At 45.4% G+C, this 19,833-nt stretch overlaps 1 protein-coding gene across 5 annotated transcripts in view; it reads right to left on the bottom strand.

The window, feature by feature from the left end:
• Nucleotides 1-664: 664 nt before the first annotated feature.
• Nucleotides 665-19,833, bottom strand: part of chd3 (chromodomain helicase DNA binding protein 3) — a 31,419-nt gene continuing 12,250 nt past the window's right edge. For 2 of the 5 annotated variants that reach the window (XM_076971925.1, XM_076971922.1), the window contains 20 exons: nucleotides 19,710-19,827; nucleotides 19,414-19,538; nucleotides 18,787-19,018; nucleotides 18,443-18,612; nucleotides 18,180-18,357; nucleotides 17,615-17,701; nucleotides 17,327-17,412; nucleotides 16,223-16,356; nucleotides 15,821-15,965; nucleotides 15,083-15,248; nucleotides 14,453-14,601; nucleotides 13,722-13,965; nucleotides 13,507-13,647; nucleotides 13,293-13,421; nucleotides 12,853-12,961; nucleotides 12,466-12,598; nucleotides 11,210-11,405; nucleotides 9,886-10,049; nucleotides 9,618-9,777; nucleotides 5,253-5,500 (listed from right to left, as the gene is read on the bottom strand). In XM_076971925.1, coding sequence (XP_076828040.1) covers nucleotides 5,295-5,500; nucleotides 9,618-9,777; nucleotides 9,886-10,049; nucleotides 11,210-11,405; nucleotides 12,466-12,598; nucleotides 12,853-12,961; nucleotides 13,293-13,421; nucleotides 13,507-13,647; nucleotides 13,722-13,965; nucleotides 14,453-14,601; nucleotides 15,083-15,248; nucleotides 15,821-15,965; nucleotides 16,223-16,356; nucleotides 17,327-17,412; nucleotides 17,615-17,701; nucleotides 18,180-18,357; nucleotides 18,443-18,612; nucleotides 18,787-19,018; nucleotides 19,414-19,538; nucleotides 19,710-19,827 — 3,072 coding nt within the window. In that variant the 3' untranslated portion in view covers nucleotides 5,253-5,294. Of the gene's footprint in view, nucleotides 840-5,252; nucleotides 5,501-9,617; nucleotides 9,778-9,885; nucleotides 10,050-11,209; nucleotides 11,406-12,465; nucleotides 12,599-12,852; nucleotides 12,962-13,292; nucleotides 13,422-13,506; nucleotides 13,648-13,721; nucleotides 13,966-14,452; nucleotides 14,602-15,082; nucleotides 15,249-15,820; nucleotides 15,966-16,222; nucleotides 16,357-17,326; nucleotides 17,413-17,614; nucleotides 17,702-18,179; nucleotides 18,358-18,442; nucleotides 18,613-18,786; nucleotides 19,019-19,413; nucleotides 19,539-19,709; nucleotides 19,828-19,833 lie in introns of those variants that run through there. The other 3 variants (XM_076971926.1, XM_076971927.1, XM_076971924.1) reach the window with 3 other exon arrangements.

Below are 19,833 nucleotides of genomic sequence, written 5' to 3'. Positions count from 1 at the left end.
GTTCAGAAAGTAAAAGTCCTCACCAGGATTTTGCTCAAGCTTGCTAGATTTCTAATTAGTGCAATCCAGATAAAATGAGTGGAATCAACACAATCCAGGAAGCCTGAGCAAAATCCTGGTGAGGACTTTTACTTTCTGAACCTGGATTATACAACTCTGGTAGTGCGTGTGTGTGTTCATGCATGTGCGGGTGTTGAGTGTGAGGTGTGTGTATGCGCACATTGCTTAGAGTAGCGGCTGATCTGAGAGAGATTCTGCTGTGGACAGACAGTGAGAAGGTGGGTGTAGACCAAGGAGTGTGTTGGAGAATGGTTATGTGAGCGAGGGAAGTGTCTTGTATTGTTTACTTAAACTGTGACACTGGGCTTCATCAAAGAGCTGTCGTTATAGTAACCAGCCAGTCAGCTAGTTAAAGGCGCCTATCTGGCGCCTATCTGCCATTATATAAAGTGATGTGCATTCAGCGGAACGTTTTATTCTAGATTATCATTATTTTTTGCCAATAATCTCCCAGTGTTAATCATTGCATATTCCCATTGCTATAGGTAAACTGTGAGATCGTCTTGGATTTTTGTCCATGTACACACACATTTTATATATATATATATATACATATATATATATATATATATATATATATATATATATATATATATATATATATATATATGAGAGAATATGTATGTGTGCACATGTGTGTCTGCATGCATGTAGATCTGGGGAGCATGGCAGGCCTCAGTCATCGATGCAGATCACTTCTCCGGTGCGTTGTTCTCTCCTTCCCATCATGAGCTCTGCCTCTCTCTCTTTCTTAACTGACATGGGAGGTCCGTTCAACACTGAAAGACACACACACACACACACACAGACACACACACACACACACACACACACACAGGGATCAGCCTGAATAACGTTTACCATTAACAATGGTTTAACTTGTATGACAGTTTCCACTGTGTTTGTGTACATCCAGTCATACACCTTCCTCCATGATCAGAATTCAAGTTCAAACTCCAAGTTACTATTTACTTTTCACAGGTCATTTATTCAGCTCTTCCTTCAGGGGTCTGCTTCTTCCTGTCCTCTCTCTCTCTTTCTGCCTTCCTTTTCCTTCCTTCACACCTCACTCTTTTCTTTTTTCATCCCTTTACTGTTTCTTTTAATTTGTCTCCTTCCTTCTCCCATCTTTCCTTTAGTCATCACTCCTTTATTCACTCCTTTCCTCTTGTTTCTCTCCTTTGCCTTAAACGGGCATGTCTCCTTATCTCTGATTATATCCACTAACTGACTGATTTACTCATTTTCTGATTGTTAATTCACTGATTCTTAATTATTAGACGCCAATGTACCTTTGCAAAGTAAAAACGAAACAGTATACAGTTGATCATATTTTAATATGAAGTGTCATACATTCAGAATATCACATATCAAAACAATATAAAAATTAGAGTTTTGTATAGGTACTATCCGTGGATTGCTTATACAGAGTTTGTTTGACTCAACTCTCTCTCTCTCTCTCTCTCTCTCTCTCTCTCTCACACACACACACACACACACACACACACACACACACACACACACACACACACACACACACACACACACACACACAGTTTCTCAGGATCAACAAAGCATGTCTAACATCATTGTGTCACCTAATTCCAATGTCTGAATCCTGTCCTACTGCAGCCTGTCAGCACATGCTCCCTGGTGTTACTGTTAAAGGAAAAATATCCTAGAAAAGTTCGTACTTGGACAAGAACCTACAGTGAACATTAAGTGGTTATGACTGACACTTGTAGTGTGAAAAAGATTAAATTTCTTTTTCGTGTCTTACTTCTATGATATTCTATTTTATTCTATTCTATTCTATTGGATTCTATTATATTCTATTAACATTTGCTAAGAGGGGATCATAGCAATTAATACCTTTGGATTGCAATAATGACCCACAAAAAGTCCCTTTTGGATACAAATTTATCTAACTACAAATGGTCCTGTACTGAATGAATAGATGCTTATTGTTGTTAATATTGACAAAATCAGATTTGTTAAAGGCTTTCATGCATATTAAGATTTTAGCAATTTCAGACAGATGATCAAAGATTGAACTGTGTAAAAATTGTATTGACTCCTTCGCTTTGTTTAACCATGCTGTTAAAAGCGTGATGAAATCAGACCCATTGACAAGGATTTTTTTTGCCGTCACTGAAATATAGTAAAATTTCAAACATAAAATCTATTTGACGTTTTTAGTCTCATAAACACAAGGCAATGGAGGCTTGACAATCTGTTTAACGTTGATGAGCCATTAATAACAGCATAATTTTTACACTGTAAATTAAAAGGCAATAACTAGTGCCACAAGTCAAACAAAAAAATAATAAAAAATGGCTTGATCTAAGTGCCTAAATGTTGTAGCTTGCACAAGATTACACCCATAGCTAAGGGACACAAGGTGGGGATCTCTATAGTTGATTCTGACTATTTTTATAACAGAGATGAGCACTCAAGTGTGCGTCTTGAGTCGAAGTAGCACTTAAGTTGTCTACAGACTTCAGACTTGACTTGAAACTCATGCCCAATTACTCTCGACTCGACTCGCACTCGTCCAAATAACTCGTGAACAATAAGAGTCGGTCTGTTATCCAGGCGCTGTGTACGAGATATAGGAAAAATACTTTATTTGTGTGTTTTTTACCATTATTCCTTACTTTTGTTTAGATTATTTGGGACACAAGACTCATTTGACTTAATGAACTTTCTAATATCTTTAATTTAATATCTTTATTTACTTTTACGCTAGTATGTCTATAACAGATGATCGTCCCCCAATATCGTCACCACGATTATTTTACATCACGGAAGGAAACTGAGTGATGCGTTTAATACGGTTTTGAGCATGCAAAATTACAATGTTTTTTAGTTTAAATGTCATTGTTAGATGGAAGCTTAAATTTTTTTAATTTTCAATGGTATTGGCGATAAGACACAGAAAATACGCAATACGTGGGAGTGGCGGTAATATATAAAATAGTTATTTTCCATGTCCTGTCCCAAAGCATATCCTGGTATTGACTTGGACTCCAGCCTAAACACTTGTGACTTGACTTGGACTTGTATTTTACGACTTATGAACATCTCTGTTTTATAAACATGTAGACCGAAATTAACAAAAATAAATGCCATCTCTTGTAAGATAAAGGCTGGAACAAATCAGATATCTTTACAGGGAACTGCACTAGAAATCCAGCCTTTGCCTTTTTGCGACCTTAAAAGTCATGTTGACTGAAGAATATAGTTCCTATAGTTCATATCTCACATTCAGATCTGTAAGACCCCCCAAAAGGAAAAAAAAACTTTGAATCGAATACTGTAATTCACTACCTCACTGCACAGGTTTTCTCCTGCATAACCGCTTTCTTTCTTCTTGTTCAGTAACTCAGAAAAACATTCAGCTCCATGACCCCAGCCTGTCTAAACAACCACTTCTTTTACTCAATTAATCACTCATCTAGTGGCAAATCAGAACAATCCCACACACAGGGCAACTGTGGCAAATCTTCATTTGACAGTGTGTGTAGTCACAAACACACCCACACACACCTACATGCACATATAAACATCCAAAAAACCTCCATTTATTCTCCTTATTATGCATACTTCAGACTCCAGGTGTACAGTGTGCACCTATTAATGCATGCAAGCTGGCACACAGTGTGCATGCATGCGGGCTTGCATGCGGTCACAGGCTCACACGTATTGTGTGCTTGTGCACCCGTGGGACCACCAGGAGCTCTCCCACAACACTGTATAAGGTTTCCGCAGGGGAGGTAATCTGGCACTGATTATAAACAGGAATTGACGTGTTGCCCCCTTTGAAGCAGTCGAGGCTCTGCTTGTCGTAGTGAACTCTGACTGCAACCGTTCAAGGTAGGAGCACCAAACCAATCTCACATTCTAGGGTGCAAGACCAATCTCTGGGCACGATACCAATATTGGGTTTACCAACAGATCCAGGCATGCCAGTTGAGCTGGGCACAGTCAGGTATATTCAGGAGACAAAGAAGTGATTCATGTTCCCTTTTCCCCATGTCAATAATTCTGTGTTAGTTTGGGGTTACTTGTGGCCAGCTGGCAAACCCCATTAAATATCTCTCCGACATGATCAGTGTCATGATCAGTGAGCTCAGATTAGATACAGTGTCATGCAACCTTAAATGTTTAGATTGGTTTGCATCCACAAGATGCAGAAGAAAGATGCAGAAGAAAAACAGTCGTCCAAAACTGTTTTTGATAGGCGCCTTTAGTGCATTTTTTCACTCTGAAAAACCCGCGATAAGGAGAGTAAAAAAACTCGTTAAGCAAGTTTCCCAGAATTCCACTTTCCAATTCATAAGCACAAAAACATCCGAGACCGTCCATCTCAACATGCGATTCACAACGTGCGATTCACAATCGCCTCTGATTGGGATGGGAAATGTTGAGGAAACACAACAAACTTTCAGTCCATCTTTGGAATTTCTTGGTTTTGACATGGTGAAGGGCCGTAGTACTCCCTCGGCGTGTGAGCCAAAAGGTAGGGGGATGGGGAGGGTGAGGTCCACTGAGCAAGAGGGTGAGACCGAGAGACAGAGAGATTTCCACAGGAATTAGGGAGTAAAGGTCCTGGGTACTTAGACATGTGCACTCATTTCTCTTGCCAAGTGAAAGATGAATCCGCTGGGGCTGTTCTCGGAGCGAGAGATGAAAGAAGGGTGGGAGAGGGTTGGAAGAGAGAGGGCAGTATTCGCAGCCCGTCTCTCTAGCGCGGTCCACACAGCTCTCCCTCTCCTCACCGGAACGATCGGGCCGTTTCCTCTTTTGTCACTCTTGCCCGTCTCGCTCGCTCCGTCTGTCTGTCTCGCCGCCTTGCTGCCTGTTCAGATTAGCCGCGATGACTTTATCATCCTCGACGCATGGCGGCCGGGGAGGTCTTGTGCACTTTGAGCGTCTCTCGGCCCAGACCCCTCCCACCCCTCACCCCGTTGCTCTTTTCTGTGTGCTGAGCTGCTTTCTAACAGCCCCTCTTTTGTACCCCTCTCTCCCTGTTTCACTCTCTTCTTGTCCATTTATCAGTTGTGTAGCCCCACCACGATTTCAGAGCTGACATTCTGTGCCTCTGGATATTTCTGTCTCTGCCCTCAGTTTTCAATCCATGTTCCCCTCTTTTTGTCTCTGCCCTACAGTTTCCCCTTCATCCACCCCTCCCCACCCCCACCCCCCAAGGTTTTGTCCACAGCTCCCGCCAGTCAGGGTTTCTTGGGTCGTCCGTTACGAGGGAGGTTCTCCACCGTGTTGCTCAGGCGGTATTTGACGATGATGCTGTGCACGGTGGATTTTGGCATGCGCAGCTCCTGCCCGATTGACCCTTCCGACTTGCCGTCCTTCCACAGGTCCACCACACGCTGGCGCTGCAGTACATCATGCTCCTTGGTCTTCAGGCAGGGCAGGGCTTCTGTGGGGGCAGAAAGGTGGCAGACTGTAGACACTGGCGGGGCAGCGAGCTGGCTAGCAGCAGCGGAACAGTATCAGTCCTCAAAATATTCACAGACACACCAGCAGACTCTAGGAAAGAGGAGGGCTTGAGGCCATTCAGGACAAAAAAAAAACACCAAACCAAAACAAAAAGACTGAAAAGTACGAGAGCCATGGGATCCTCGTGTCCACAAAATTTTATTTCCCATTTTTCATGTGAGTCCATGGACACAGCATTCCCAAACGGATGATGTCCTTAGTTCGAGACAAATGTGCAACGAGACGTGAGTGCTTGATTCAGATTCGAAAAAGAAAACAGGTGTTTTTCAGTATAAACGTTGGCACTTTGAAAAAGAAAGACTTAGCACCTGTTTAATTCCAAAAACAAACATTTCTGCAATTATTTGAGTCCTAAGAAGATCTCTGTGAAGGTCTCTCTAAGAAGGTCTCTGTGAAAGAAAAAAAACAATTTGTTCTTCAACAAGTTTAAGAAGAGCTGACTGAGGTGAAGCAGGCTGTGAAATTCCACTAACGAGAAGCAGGTTAAGAACTTCTTATTCTCTCTTCCCTTCATTCCACTCCATATCTCACTCTCTCCATCTCTCTTCTCATCTCTTTCTCTTCATCTCTTGCACTCTCACTCTTTTCCCAACTCTCTGTTCTTTTGTCTTTTGGACTTTTTTTTGGTGTTTGTTTAGTCTTTTCGTGTTGTTTTTCGACTGCTTTTCAGTCTCTCTCCTTGGCTAAGTTTATGTTGGGGGGAGGGGGGGGGGGGGTCACCACAGTCGTCTCAGCTGGAGAGCGGAGTGGCCAACGGGCCTGGTGCTGCATTTTTAGCCCAGTCAGGGGTCAGTGCGCACGGCCATGGCGCCATCTGCCTTCGCACCCGCACCGCTAAGGACCGATTTTCTCCTGCGTTTCTTTTTCCTTTTCTTTTTTCCCCCTGCTCTCTTAAAAATATCTCTGGCCAGAGGAGGAAAAATGCTCCCTGGGCTGAACGATTCCTGGCACAGCCAGGGCAGCAGATCAGCATAATGACATTTTCAGAAAAAGTTCAGTCGCACCAACAAAAAAAAAATGGGGCTACTATATCTCCCACAGATGCCTTGGCTGGAGGACGTGTATAGAATGCTCAGTCAAGTGGAGCAATGGAGTCAAGTGTATGCATGATGACGAGTCTGGGATTTTGATCAAACAAACAAAACTATGAGCACAGTCTTTCACATTTGTTTTGTGGAAGCCATGCACATTTGTGCTGTTATGAAATTAATTCTAAAGAAATAAGCGCAATTTATCAGCAGAGCTGGCATTGATTTTTGTACCAAAGGAAAAGAGAGACAAATTACTTTTTGAAAGTTCCTCAGAGGCTTTTTAAATAACAATGCAATTGGTTCAGTTAAAACAAACCAGATTTACATTTTGCAGAATAATGCATAGTTGAAATATTTGGCTTAAGTGATGAGGTTTCATAACGAATAACAGGAGATGGTAGTAATGGTTAGAGGGTTCCCATTCTTGTACATGTACCAGCTCGATGACTTTACATGGTCTTTCAGGGCTGAAAGGAATCCGAAAATGCATCTATGTAAAATGACATGATGTCACAGTCACTATATGGTCATGAAGAGATAATGTGTCATTTCATAACATATGCATACTATTTGTATGGAGCAGATGTTAGGAAATCAGCACCTGTGCAAATACGCTAATTGTTATATGCGTAACTATGGTTGTGTGTTAACCATGTAAAAACTTCACCTTTAGCTGCTTTTAAATTGACAATAAATGGTTAATGGTGCTAAAATGTATAAAAAAACAAGTAGAATTTGCAACAAATGCAAGATATATATATATATATATATATATATATATATATATATATATATATATATATATATATATATATTCTACTTTACAGAATTAGCTTCTAAAATATCAAAACTCCTTTATCAAGTTATTCTCCTAACTTACTCATTGTGTCTTGTCATGAAAGAGAGATGAAAACATTATTATTTCTGACAATATATTTTGCAATGCTTTCAAACAATTCGCCTTTCCAGACTGCTAGAACGGAAGCATAAAGGTCATGTGCGCTACACCTTAACACTCAGACCTAAAAATATGTTTCCATTCTGTAAATGTCAGTCGTACAAAATGTGTCCTTTTCGGTTTTAAAGTTTAACATTTTTATAACTAAAAAGGCTAGCATTTCTGACTGTCCATAATTTGCGAGGAAATATTTTCCTTTAAACAACCACACATGCTGCAAGAAAGCGATAGAATGTGTGAACCTGTTGGAGGGGAGTGCCATGATACAGACTCCACCATCGGACGGATGTTTTCCAGACACGTGCATTCCGACATTGTGAAAACAAATACAACATTCGGGATGGAAAGTAAAATACAGACATGATGAGACATGTGATGAGTTTATTGAGCATTGCTCAGTGGGGAATAATCATACAAAATATTTAGTAATCACGTTTTTTATATGTGTATAAAGTTATCACGTTTAATATGACATAAATCTCTTATTGGACCCTTTGGCAGTTTTGAAGTAGATATTTTGAGTTTAAACAGTAAATAGTATTGCTATGTAAGCTTTTGGTATTTAAGCTTGTTGCTCTGTTATAACCTCCTGGGACACAGTCTGTTTTACAGAATTACTAAATACAGCCTTATATCATTAAAGTGTCTTGGGCTGAAAGACATGCCATTATAGTGAAGCATATGCATTCAGTTTATTTCTACCATTAAATGAACCACCGACATAATAATTTCTGCTTTTTTATGTGAAGAACTCCATGGACCTGGCTTGCAAGTCATGCCTTCACTCCCTCCCTCCCTCCCTCCCTCCCTCCCTCACTCACTCATTCACTCACTCCCTCTCTCATACACTCACTCACTCCCTCCCTCCCTCACTCACTCATTCACTCACTCCCTCTCTCATACACTCACTCACTCCCTCCCTCCCTCACTCATTCACTCCCTTCCTCTCTCACACACTCACTCCCTCCCTCTCTCACACACTCACTCCCTCCCTCCCTCCCTCACTCATTCACTCCCTCCCTCTCTCACACGCTCACTCCCTCCCTCACTCATTCACTCCCTCCCTCTCTCACTCACTCACACACTCACTCACTCACTCACTCCCTCCCTCCCTCTCTCACTCACTCACTCACTCCCTCACTCATTCACTCCCTCCCTCTCTCTCACTCACTCCCACACTCACTCCCTCCCTCCCTCCCTCACTCAATGCAGGCTAGTGGGCTGAAGACTGTAATCAAGTAGGGGTGTTGTGAAGGCGTGGTGCTTCACATATGTCACTATGTGTCTTTGTTGCAACAAGCTTTTACAATTTTCATAAATTATTAAAGTCTGAAAGCATTAAGAAATACAGCAGGGAGTAAACAACATTAATATTTGTTTGCCTTCCAGTAGATTTGTCTCATTTCTCTGTATATTCAACAAATTTCACTCATCAAATCCACCCATGGAAAGCCAGATTTTAACAACACTCCATGGTTCTAAAAGCAAAGCCAAAATACTACACTGAATTAGCTTCCCTCAAATGTGTTCAATCTTCCTTCAGCTTTGTTTGAACCAATCCACATTGTAAATCAGTAAACCACCACTTAACAATCTCCTTACAACACCAAAGAGGTGTTGAAAGGGCAGGTTTTGGTTAGAAGAAGCTCACCTCCGTGCATCAATTTGCATGTCTTGAAATTGCACATGTACTTTCTAACTTCTAATCATATGCCAAAGTTAAATAAATAAATGAACATCATGACATGCAAAGCTCTTTCCCAAAGCTTTCATGATTAAAGTCGACTAATCAATGGTTTCATCACTTAAGGTTTTCAAAATAGGACATTCCCTTAAAACGAGGACGCACCCTTCCTTTAGTAATAATAATTACCGTAGGTTTATGTAGAATCAGAACTGCAGGTCAGTGTTTTACTGTAAGCCTTCTCATTCTTCACTGAGTCCCAGCCCTGGCCAATCAAACTAGGCCTGGAAGCGAAACCATTGGTGCATCTTTCATCATGATTTTTTGGAGAAGCTCTTTGTATGAACGTAACAGCAGTGCTCACCTGATATGAAAGAGCCCGGGGGCATCTGGCTGTAGTTGGCCCCGGCCAGAGCCATGGCCCCTGGGGGCGCAGGTGTGAACGGGGGCCCGTAGTTCTGTGGAGTGGCATAGGGACCTGGAGGAATAGGCTGCAGGAAAGGAAGATCACATCTGAGTAGTATCTGGAGGAATGATGGAGAGACAGCAAAGTGGGCATTCCCATTCTGTCTTGGGGGGGGGGGGGGGGGGTACTGGGGGGGTGGGGCCTTTGTGAGTGGGCGGGTATTTACCGGTGGGGTGAGTGCCTCGTTGCCTTTGTTGGCCAGTCTGCTGAGGATGCTCCTCTCAGACATCTGCAGACGTGCTGCTATGGGCGGGACTCTGGACAGGGTGGCGGGGAGCCGCGTCACATCCGCCTTCATGTCACTGAGAAGCTCCTCCAGTTGGTTGAGGACTGCAGTTACAACATGACAAATGTCACAATTCATCCCATCAGGAATGTACAGAAAGGAGGCCACGTGTAATTCTGCAAATCCATCATTCAACCAGAACCCCTGAAATGTGGGACAGATAGTTTTCAGTCAAAAACACAAGTAAACTGTTCTTTTTAACAAGGGCGAATGAGATGAGCATATGGAAGACATCCATACATACTTAACCTTGAACTGCAAAAAAGTGTTTACCTTATCAAAACGTGTGCAGTGTTTACCTTTTTGTATTGTACAGTTTACCTTAACCACTGTTAGCCTGTGAACTATCAATTCATTTAGATATTATCGATTGGTTTGATCTTGTGATTGTTGAGAACATTTTACATGCAGTAATTATTTCAAATCAACTTGGTATTTTTTAATCATTAATACTTCTACAATTATTACACTTATATGGTGCCTTTCTCAGCACTTTTCAAAGCAACACAATGCACAGTGCTTTAACATCCAGTCAACACTCCAATTACACAAGCCAATCACGCACAGTATACTCTGCACCGGAAATCACAGCCCCCTGGGACACAACATCGGGCACAGAAACATATGTACACAGACGTTTCTAGAATACGCAGATATGTAAATCATGAAGAAAGAATGTATAACAAATTGTGTGAAACACTTCCAGTAGATGTACAGGTTTTAACTTTTACATGCTAGCTGAAATCAGCTGAAATGATCCAATCAGATAATAATTGCAAAGAATTTAGAAATCAGTTTTGGTTTTCAGAAACAGGCAAAAACAATAAAACTGATGAGCCAAATAAGATTACTGCCAAATGTCTGTTTGTCTTTGTGTATTAACACAGCAAACAGAATTCTGGTTCACAGAGGGAGTATTTTTAGCTGAAATTGCCTTTTGTGGTTGTGAGTGTTTCCATATCCCATATCTCAGAGATATTGTGAAATATGGAGATTTTCCAAAAGCATTTTTTTGTGTGTGTGTGTGTGAATACATGGAGCAAAGTGGGTGTTTTACAACATAGTCTCCCCACACACACACACACACACACACACACAGACTGTAGGTGCCTTTGGGCAGTCCAGATTTCCTGCAGACCTGTGCAAATTCTCTGGTCTTCAAATCACAAAAACCTGGATATGCTTAGCGGCGGCCCGTGCTCACCCTTGTGCAGGACGGCGTTAGCGGGTTTGTTGCCTGCCAGTGACTCTTTGCTGAGGTGCTGGTGGGATTCAGCCAGGCACTCCACTTCAGCAAAGCGGGCGTTCAGGGCCATGGCTGGGTGAGTGGGGTCCTGGGTCATGTTCAGGTACGCCGCACGACGCAACTGCTCCTCAATCACCAATGCCTGCTCCAGCAGCTGAGGAAAGGGAGAGAGAGACAGACAGAGACAGAGAGAGAGAGAGAGAGAGAAAAAGGCCAAATGTCTGAAGATGAAGCTGTTGGCTGAGTAAAAGACGATTATATTCGTGTTCTGTTCGTAAGTTGGAGTTTGGAGAAGGGGGAGAAGAGAGGAATTAAGGAAACAAAATGGAATGGGGAACTGGTGCATGTGCATGAGCTGGAACGAAGAAGAAAACGAATGTGGCAGAGAAACAGAAACATTAGAAGATATAAAGAATGAGTGAAAAAGCAGATACTTCCCAGGCAAGCAAATGAAAAAGAAAAGACATTTTTGCACACAAGGATGGAAGAAAAAGTGAAAGTGGGATTGAAGCCACGGAGTAAATGTGCATGGATGAAACCGGCAGAGAAAGACGGAGACGGAGCCATATTCCCTCCGGCGAGACATGTAAGGAAACTCGAGCGTCTAACCAGAAACACGTCCTAATGAAATCACCCAGAGGCCAGCGGTGGCCAAAGCATCGCAAATTATATGACGAGACACGGAGAGAGAGGGGGCGGGAGTGAGGAACCAAAGAATGAGGATGTAGAGAACGGGATATGAAACATGTGATGGGGCAGAAGAGCGGTAAAAGAAAAAATACTTTGTGTTGCACAAGAGCTTGTGTCAGCATGATGTGTAAGCCTGTCATCATCACACATTAACATAAGGATGAATAAAAGACTCCCATGAATCACTCGTACTCTACCTAACCAGCTCCTGCTTTAGTATATGTTGTAGAGGTTCGGGGGGAATTTAGCAATGTGTTTTGAATTCATACAAGGAACTCAGAAGTATAATGTGGAAAATGTGTGTGTATGCCAACAGATGGCTACTGTGATACTTACTGTGGTGTAAATAGAAACAATATGAAACAGGTTTAATCAACTTGTACCTTCATGCTGCTTATTATCCAAATGTAACCGCAAGAGATATTGAGGTTTTAATACCTTACCCGTGCCTTAACGTGGACTGGCTCACAAATGCACTTTAAATACGGTGAAACCGGTTCTTCTAAATGGGGGTGAAGTCTTACCTTGAACCTCCTGGCCAGAAACTTGTTCTTCATCTCCAGAAAGTTACCCTTGTTAGCCTGGGACTTGAATGGCTCGTTGACGATGGCGAACTGGGGGTCGTTTTGAATGTCCTGCCACCGCGCATAGCCATGACTGCGAGAGGGCAGAAGTTAAGGTTCAAATGTGGACAACCAACTCTCAATTCTCCAACCACATGGTATGAATTTGTTCTGCAACAAGCTTCTGTCATAATCCCCACGAACAAGTCATATATATCAATCATAGTCACATAGAGAAATGCATAACTAATATAAAGAGTCACAGTCAGGTCCATATGTGCGTACACGCATGCATGGACGCAGTCACACACATAGGTGTGGCGTTACGACACCAATCTCCAAGGATACACCACGATGCCCGCCAGCAGCCAGAAGTCGTGCCGTCGGTGCCAGATCTCGTTCACCTTGCCGGAGGAGATGGCCGCTCGCTCCTCGTTCTGCCACAGAGTGTGCAGCTCTGCGGAGAGTGAGAGGCGTGCACAGCACCGGGTCGTCAAACCTCGTCCCGGGAAACAGCGCCGTTGTGTGTGTGTGTGTGTAAAGCAGGCTCTGAAGGGCACGCAACCAGCCTGCCAGCGTTCCAACGGACTCGTGCACGCTCGACCGCGGTCGGGTCACGCCGAGCTGGGTTCACCAGTGTAGCAGAGTTCGCATTCAGCGCTTTTTGTTCTAAGCTGGGCTCAGGTTCTCCGAACGGTTTGAGGGGAAACCAGAACTGCGTGTTTCTACGGTGCAAAGCACCAGCGGAGCCGCGTCGACACCTTATCCTCCTGGGCGGGTTACGTTACCTGTGAATCCACCATCTGCGATGTTGAACATGAACCGTGGGCGTTCTGTTGGTCTGCCGTTGCCCTTGGCTGTGTCCTCCTTCTGCCCTTTGACCTCTTTCCCAGCATCCTTTTCTCCCTTTACTTCTTCTGTGGCCAGCAACGCAATCAGAGTGGATTCTTAATAAGACAGTTATGATGGGATGGTAACGGTGGTGAGAAGTACAGCACTCACCGTTCTTAACCTCCAACACTTCTACTTTTTCCTTCTTCTCGGTTGTTTCCGTAGGAACAGGTGCATCCTCACTCTTTTCTTTCTCCTCCCCGAGTTTTTCTGATGCTCCTACTTTCTCACTTTTGCTCCCTTTCTCAGCCCCTGCAACAGCAGACAAGCTCAATGAAACAATGGTTCGGGGGGGTGTCAATGCTGTAGATGAAAACCGGGACTACCTTGATTCTCGTCTTTGACTGCGGGGAGGTCTGACACAACTTCATCTTTTGTTTTGTCGTTCGTGGCCTCTTTCTTAGAGCTCTCCTCCTCTCCGCCCTTCTCTTTGGTCTTTGGTGAGGGAGGACTGGGCTCAGTGCCCTTCAGTTTACCGTCTCCCGTAGCCACTGCTATGGAGGACTCGGGGGTGGCAGGCTTCTCACTGGGTGGAGGGTCCTTCTCACTGTCCTTTAGAGTTACAGCAGGCTGCAGAATGGAGTAAATGAATGTCTTTTTGTGTCCTAACACACACACACACACACACACACACACACACACACACACACACACACACACACACACACACACACACACACACACACACACACACAAACACCTCCTGCCCTGCCTGACCACTGAAGTTTAATTACTGACTCACCCACCCACACAAACATCCACATGTCCAACAGCACATCCACATGTCCAACAGCACATCCACATGCCACATGAACCTTCCTTCTCTCTTTTATTACAGATGCTGATCCAGAATGACTTACATGTTTATCAGTATGACAGTACCAACCCATGGCCTTTGGTGTTACTAGCACCAGGCTCTACCAGCTCTCATGCACACACACACACACACACACACACACACACACACACACACACACACACACACACACACACACACACACACACACACACACACACACACACACTCATGCACTCATGCACTCATGCACTCTCTTACCTCTCTAGATTCTGGACTTTCTATGCTCTCTCCTTCTTTTCCCTCTCTTCCTTTCTCCTTCTCCCTCTCCGCTTCAGTCTGGTTCTCCCCCTCGTCCTTCTCTCCCTCCTTTCCGCTCCTCTCTGATTTGTCAGGTGGACAGGGTGTGGCTACAGAGCACAAGCCAGATCTGGTCATGCGTACGTACGTACACGTTCGTCTCTCTCTGTGCACACATATCTGGACCTCCTGCTGCATTGTTGCGCGTCCTACGCATGTGTGCGTACGTGTGGTTTAGTCGTGTGTGTCACTTCAAGCAGAGAATTTCTGAACACAGAAATTGTATCCCAAAATGTAACCATTCATCATCAGCAAGAACATTCCGGAACAGCTGTAGCCTCTTAAATGTGTGGCTGAAGGCAAACTCACGAACGAGCAGCATGTGGTTTTGAGCACGGCCTGCTCAAACAAGGGACACTATTCCCTCTAGTGGACAAACGATGTCTGCTGTCTTCTATTATGAGCTTGACTATGAGCAGATGGGTATGTATAGGTGGGTGTATGTGGGTGATAAGAGTTCACATCTATGGATGTTGGGTGTGTGTGTGTGTGTGTGTGTGTGTGTGTGTGTGTGTGTGTGTGTGCAGGCACCTGGCTTGGAGGTGCATGGTGTGTTGGTGCAACTTTGCTCGGGTGTTGGAGTGGCTGTTTTGATAGCAGGAGACGAAGCCCTTGAAGATTTCTTGGAGTCTGCAGTGATCTCCGGTTTCAGCTCGGGTATACTCCACCTCCCGTTAATGTGCTCGAATTCCTGCACCTGCACGCACCGGCACAGGAAACACCATTACACACTAACCCCAGAGTTAATCAGGGCTTTAATTAAATTTCCTTTTTTGGCTCATCTTAACTGTTCCACTTTTCTCTGCTGACAAAAAAAAACTCTCTCATAAATCTCTTTCACAGATATTTCAGTGGTTTTCTTTAATGTAATGGTCCGGGTTGCATTGTGTATGTATTCTGTTCATGCATTTGTGCTGCACTTTTTATACAGATTAGGCCTATGCAACACAATAGCTCAAATTTCGTATGCGCATGCAGTTTACTACAGCAAATGGGGGCAAGCATGTTCAGGTGGTTTTATCATCATTCCTGCCTGAAACATTAGATGTGCTATTTAAATAGACATAGGGCAGCAGTCTTTTCGGGCACTAGGTGTACCTACCTCGTAGCAAAAAAAACGTGTCCTGCTCCTAACCATTCAAATGACTTCTATCTTTATATTTAAACTATAAACGGGACGTTTAAGTTAGGTTGACTTGAGATATTTGCAACCGATCTCGACAGGCATAAAACCGACATCACAAATAAACAGGCAATCCAGAAGCCAACCTTTTTTTTCACCAGGCTCATGACTCCGATGCGGGTCAGTACGGGCTGCCTGCAGAGCCCCTCCCTGGGTACGCCGTCGGCGAACGTCTCCGAGCCGTCGGCCACGGGCTCGCACAGGTGCCTCATGAAAAGAGACACGTAAGCCCTGCCCGGAGCAGCAGGACGGGAGACAAGAAGAGAAAAGAGCAGGAAGAGAGAGAGAGAGAGAGAGAGAGAGAGAGAGAGAGAGAGAAGAGCGAGAGTCAGAGGGAGGACGGGAGAGGTGATGGATTAGGCTTGTCGAGTAAACGCCGCGGCCCTCTGGGCGGCCCCGCTAATCCTCCCCCTTCGTCTTGCGGCCGTCTGCCGCGGATTCGTGTTTCACTCGACGTTACTCACGCTCTCCTCGGGAGGATTTCTTACTTGAACTCTTTTTCACTTTTGCCTCGCAGGTCTCGCACCAGCCACTGGCAGGAAAAGGCGTCCTGCGAAGGCATACCCCACCGCATCACCGCGTTCAGGAAGGCCTTCCTCTGACGAGTGTTAAAGCCCAACACCTGCAACGCAAACAAACACGCATGCAAACGGCACGTGCTGTTTCGAAGGTGCAGTTTCGCGTGGAGGAGGTTTGATGGCTCTGGCAATGTGGTGCGTCAAAGCCGCCATGCATGAACAAACAGAGCATATAAGACTTCAGTCACTGAGGCATACTCATTCATGATTCTGAGTCTAAGAAAAGAGGAATTATATACTTATATACTTCCAGTAGTGCAAACAGGCAAACAGCCCACACAAGATCATTTAAACCTGGCAATAAAAGTGCATAGCTACATTAATAATAAATAATTCACTTGTGTTTTCAATTAACTTGGCACAAAAAGGAAAAAAAAAGAAAAATTACTAGTGTGGTTCTGTACAAACAACAGGGTAAAAGAATGGAAAGGAAAGGGCAGAGGGGGCAGAGAGGGGTAGAGAGGGGCAGAGAGGGTCAGAGAGGGTCAGAGAGGGGTAGAGAGGGGTAGAGAGGGGCAGAGGGGAGCAGAGAGGGGCAGAGGGGGCAGAGAGGGTCAGAGAGGGGTAGAGAGGGTCAGAGAGGGGTAGAGAGGGGCAGAGGGGGCAGAGAGGGGCAGAGGGGAGCAGATAGGGGCAGAGAGGGTCAGAGAGGGGCAGAGGGGGCAGAGAGGGGCAGAGAGGGGCAGAGGGGGCAGAGAGGGTCAGAGAGGGGCAGAGGGGGGCAAAGGGGGCAGAGAGGGTCAGAGAGGGGCATAGAGAGAGGCATGGGGCAGATCTGTTATCTGGTTGTGTTCTGAAGGGATCAAAGCCGGAGCTATTGTGCTCACCGGCTCCACCAGCCCAGCGAGTGATCAAGCGCTTTACAAGCGCCAATAAATCCTCAGAATCACTGGTCAGAATGCTGGGGTTGACTGTAATATGCGTACAGTCAAAAGCACTTAAGAAATACGTCAGAAATCTCTGGCGAAGCTGAGAAACACGAGTAGTGCGTATGAAAGAGTGGGCCTCTTTTACCTCGAGGTTGCCCCCGACTCTGGCCAACAGGGGGGGCAGTGGTTTGTCTTTCTCATTTCTGATCTGCCTGCGGGACTGTCTCCGACCTGCACGAAGGACAAACACACGCTGAAGGTCATGACCTAAACAACACCGCGGTAATCGAGATCATGCACCGCGGGACACGCCATGTTTCTGCAACAAAGCCACAACAGTCATCTTACACGCTCTGACTAACCCACCCAGAGGTGTGTGTGTGTGTGTGTGTGTGTGTGTGTGTGTGTGTGTGTGTGTGTCTGCCTTCCTCACCCTCGGGTCTCTCGTCAAAGTCCTCGTCTTCCTCCTCTGAGCCCACCGAGTATTCAGACTGGTTGTCGGAGATATCAGCGTGCCACTCTGAAACAGCGGAGCACAGAGTCAGGCTGACACGGTACAACAAACTCAGCCGCGTGTGAGCTCACATCACACACACGTCCAACAGCGGGCCTGCTTTGACTCATAGCTTAGCAAGCAAACCTAAATCCAGCAACGGTGTCCAAGAGTCTTGCCGTATCTTTCCAGGAAGCATTTAAAGAGGAAAAAAAGACTCCAGGGTATCTGGACTATATCTGGAACACCCAACCCTTCTGTCTAATGCACTGGTGCTGCTCTCTGCTCAGGTGATTCAATGGCCTGGACTCCGAGCTATTCATCTCCTAGCTGCCTTTAGAAAGAGCACAACAGGCTGCAGGACTGATAAAAAGAGGGGAAAAAAGACACACTTTGCAGAATATCTGGCAACAGGCCGGCAAATGTGACGGGGTGGGAGTGGGCGAGCCTCAGCGCGTGTGGCGCGTGGCGCATGACGCGTGACGTGTGACGTGGCGTGTCTGACCTTGGTCCTCCTGGGCGGCGTCGTTGTAGTTGACCTGTTTGCGGACCCGTTTGCCCTTGCCCAGGTTGCGGGCCAGATCCTCCTGCTGCTGCTCATAGTGGTGCCGGAGCAGCTTCTCCCAGTAGTCCGGGTCCACGTTCTCCTCCTGCTTGATGATCTCCCTCTCGATCTCCTCGATCTGCTGGCGAGGAGTGGAAGCGTGAGGAGTGTCGTCCCACCTCCCTCCCTCCCTCCCTCCCTGGCGGGGGGCGTGGCGCTCTGACCTTGTCGTCCTCGCGGACGGTGTACTGCGCCACCTTGAAGGAGCTGAGGTACTCGTTCATGTTCTGCATGTCTGTGTCGTCTGTGGCGTCCTGGCTGCGGTCCAGCAGGCGCTCGATGGCGGCGTTGTCATAGTGGATCACGCTGCTGTCCTCGTCTTTGTTGTCCCCCGCTGGACACACACACACACACACACACACACACATATGCAGTCCAGTCATGTGTCCTACAGTGATCTACAGTAAACCGTCACTGTAAAAAACCAGTAGTCCACAGTTCCTCTTCCCTTCCCATCCGTTCATCCCTCCCTCCATCCATCCATCCCTCCATCCTCGTCCTCCCTCACCCTCAATCTCATCCTTGAACAGCTCCTCGGTGCCGAACTTGAGGATGTCGTCCAGCTCCTGCTTGGACATGGAGCCGGCTTTGGAGCCCAGACCCGGACGCACCACCAGGTGGGTCAGCATCATCTTGCGCTTGGCCACCTGGGTGATGCGTTCCTCCACGGACGCACGGGTCACAAAGCGATAGATCATCACCTTATTGGCCTGGCCAATCCTGTGGGCACGACTGAAGGCCTGAGACAGAGAAGAGAGAGAGAGAGAGAGAGAGATATCAAACAAGAGGGTGAGAAGAGTGAAAGCGATAAGGGAAGAGTAAAAAAGAGACCGAATAATAGTGATAAAGAGTGAGAGAGATCAGAGACAGAGTGAGAGACGAGAGACAAGAGTGAAATGCAGGCAAAATCAGACTGTGTCAGCAGATCATCGGTTAGGACAAACAAACATCTTTAAACATGTTCAGACGTGTTTCTTCTTCCAAACTCATTTAGGCTGGATCTGTAATGTCTTCAAAATGACATTTCGGTGAAAAAGAGTCAAACTATCAAAGCATCAAAACTGACAGGCAAATAAGACTTCTCCACTTAGGGCTAGCCTGTCTCTGCATGTCCGTGTGTTGTTGCACTCTATACCTGAATATCATTGTGAGGGTTCCAGTCAGAGTCAAAGATAATGACAGTATCTGCGGTTGCCAGATTGATGCCCAAACCCCCTGCCCTTGTGGAAAGGAGAAAGCAGAATTGAACTGCTCCTGGAGCTGGAAAAAATTTTTGAGAGACAGAAGAGTGAGTTCAGGCAAATGTACATTCACACCACCGTACCAAGACTGGACCTGAACGATCATTAGGCGACAGAAATTGTAAAAATGTAGAAATCCATCTCTGTTTAAATAAATGTTGGACAGGCGCTGAACTGGAGGTGTTCTCACCGTTGAATCTGTCAATGGCCTCCTGTCTCAGAGCGCCAGTGATGCCACCATCAATGCGCTCGTACTTATAACCCTCGTAGTCCAGGAAGTCCTCCAGCAAGTCCAGCATCTTAGTCATCTGTCG

Source organism: Brachyhypopomus gauderio, chromosome 14 (genome assembly GCF_052324685.1).
Source record: "Brachyhypopomus gauderio isolate BG-103 chromosome 14, BGAUD_0.2, whole genome shotgun sequence".
Taxonomy (NCBI): domain Eukaryota; kingdom Metazoa; phylum Chordata; class Actinopteri; order Gymnotiformes; family Hypopomidae; genus Brachyhypopomus; species Brachyhypopomus gauderio.
The sequence above is the reverse complement of the archived record's forward strand: the minus strand, read 5'-3'. Positions and strand labels throughout refer to the sequence as shown.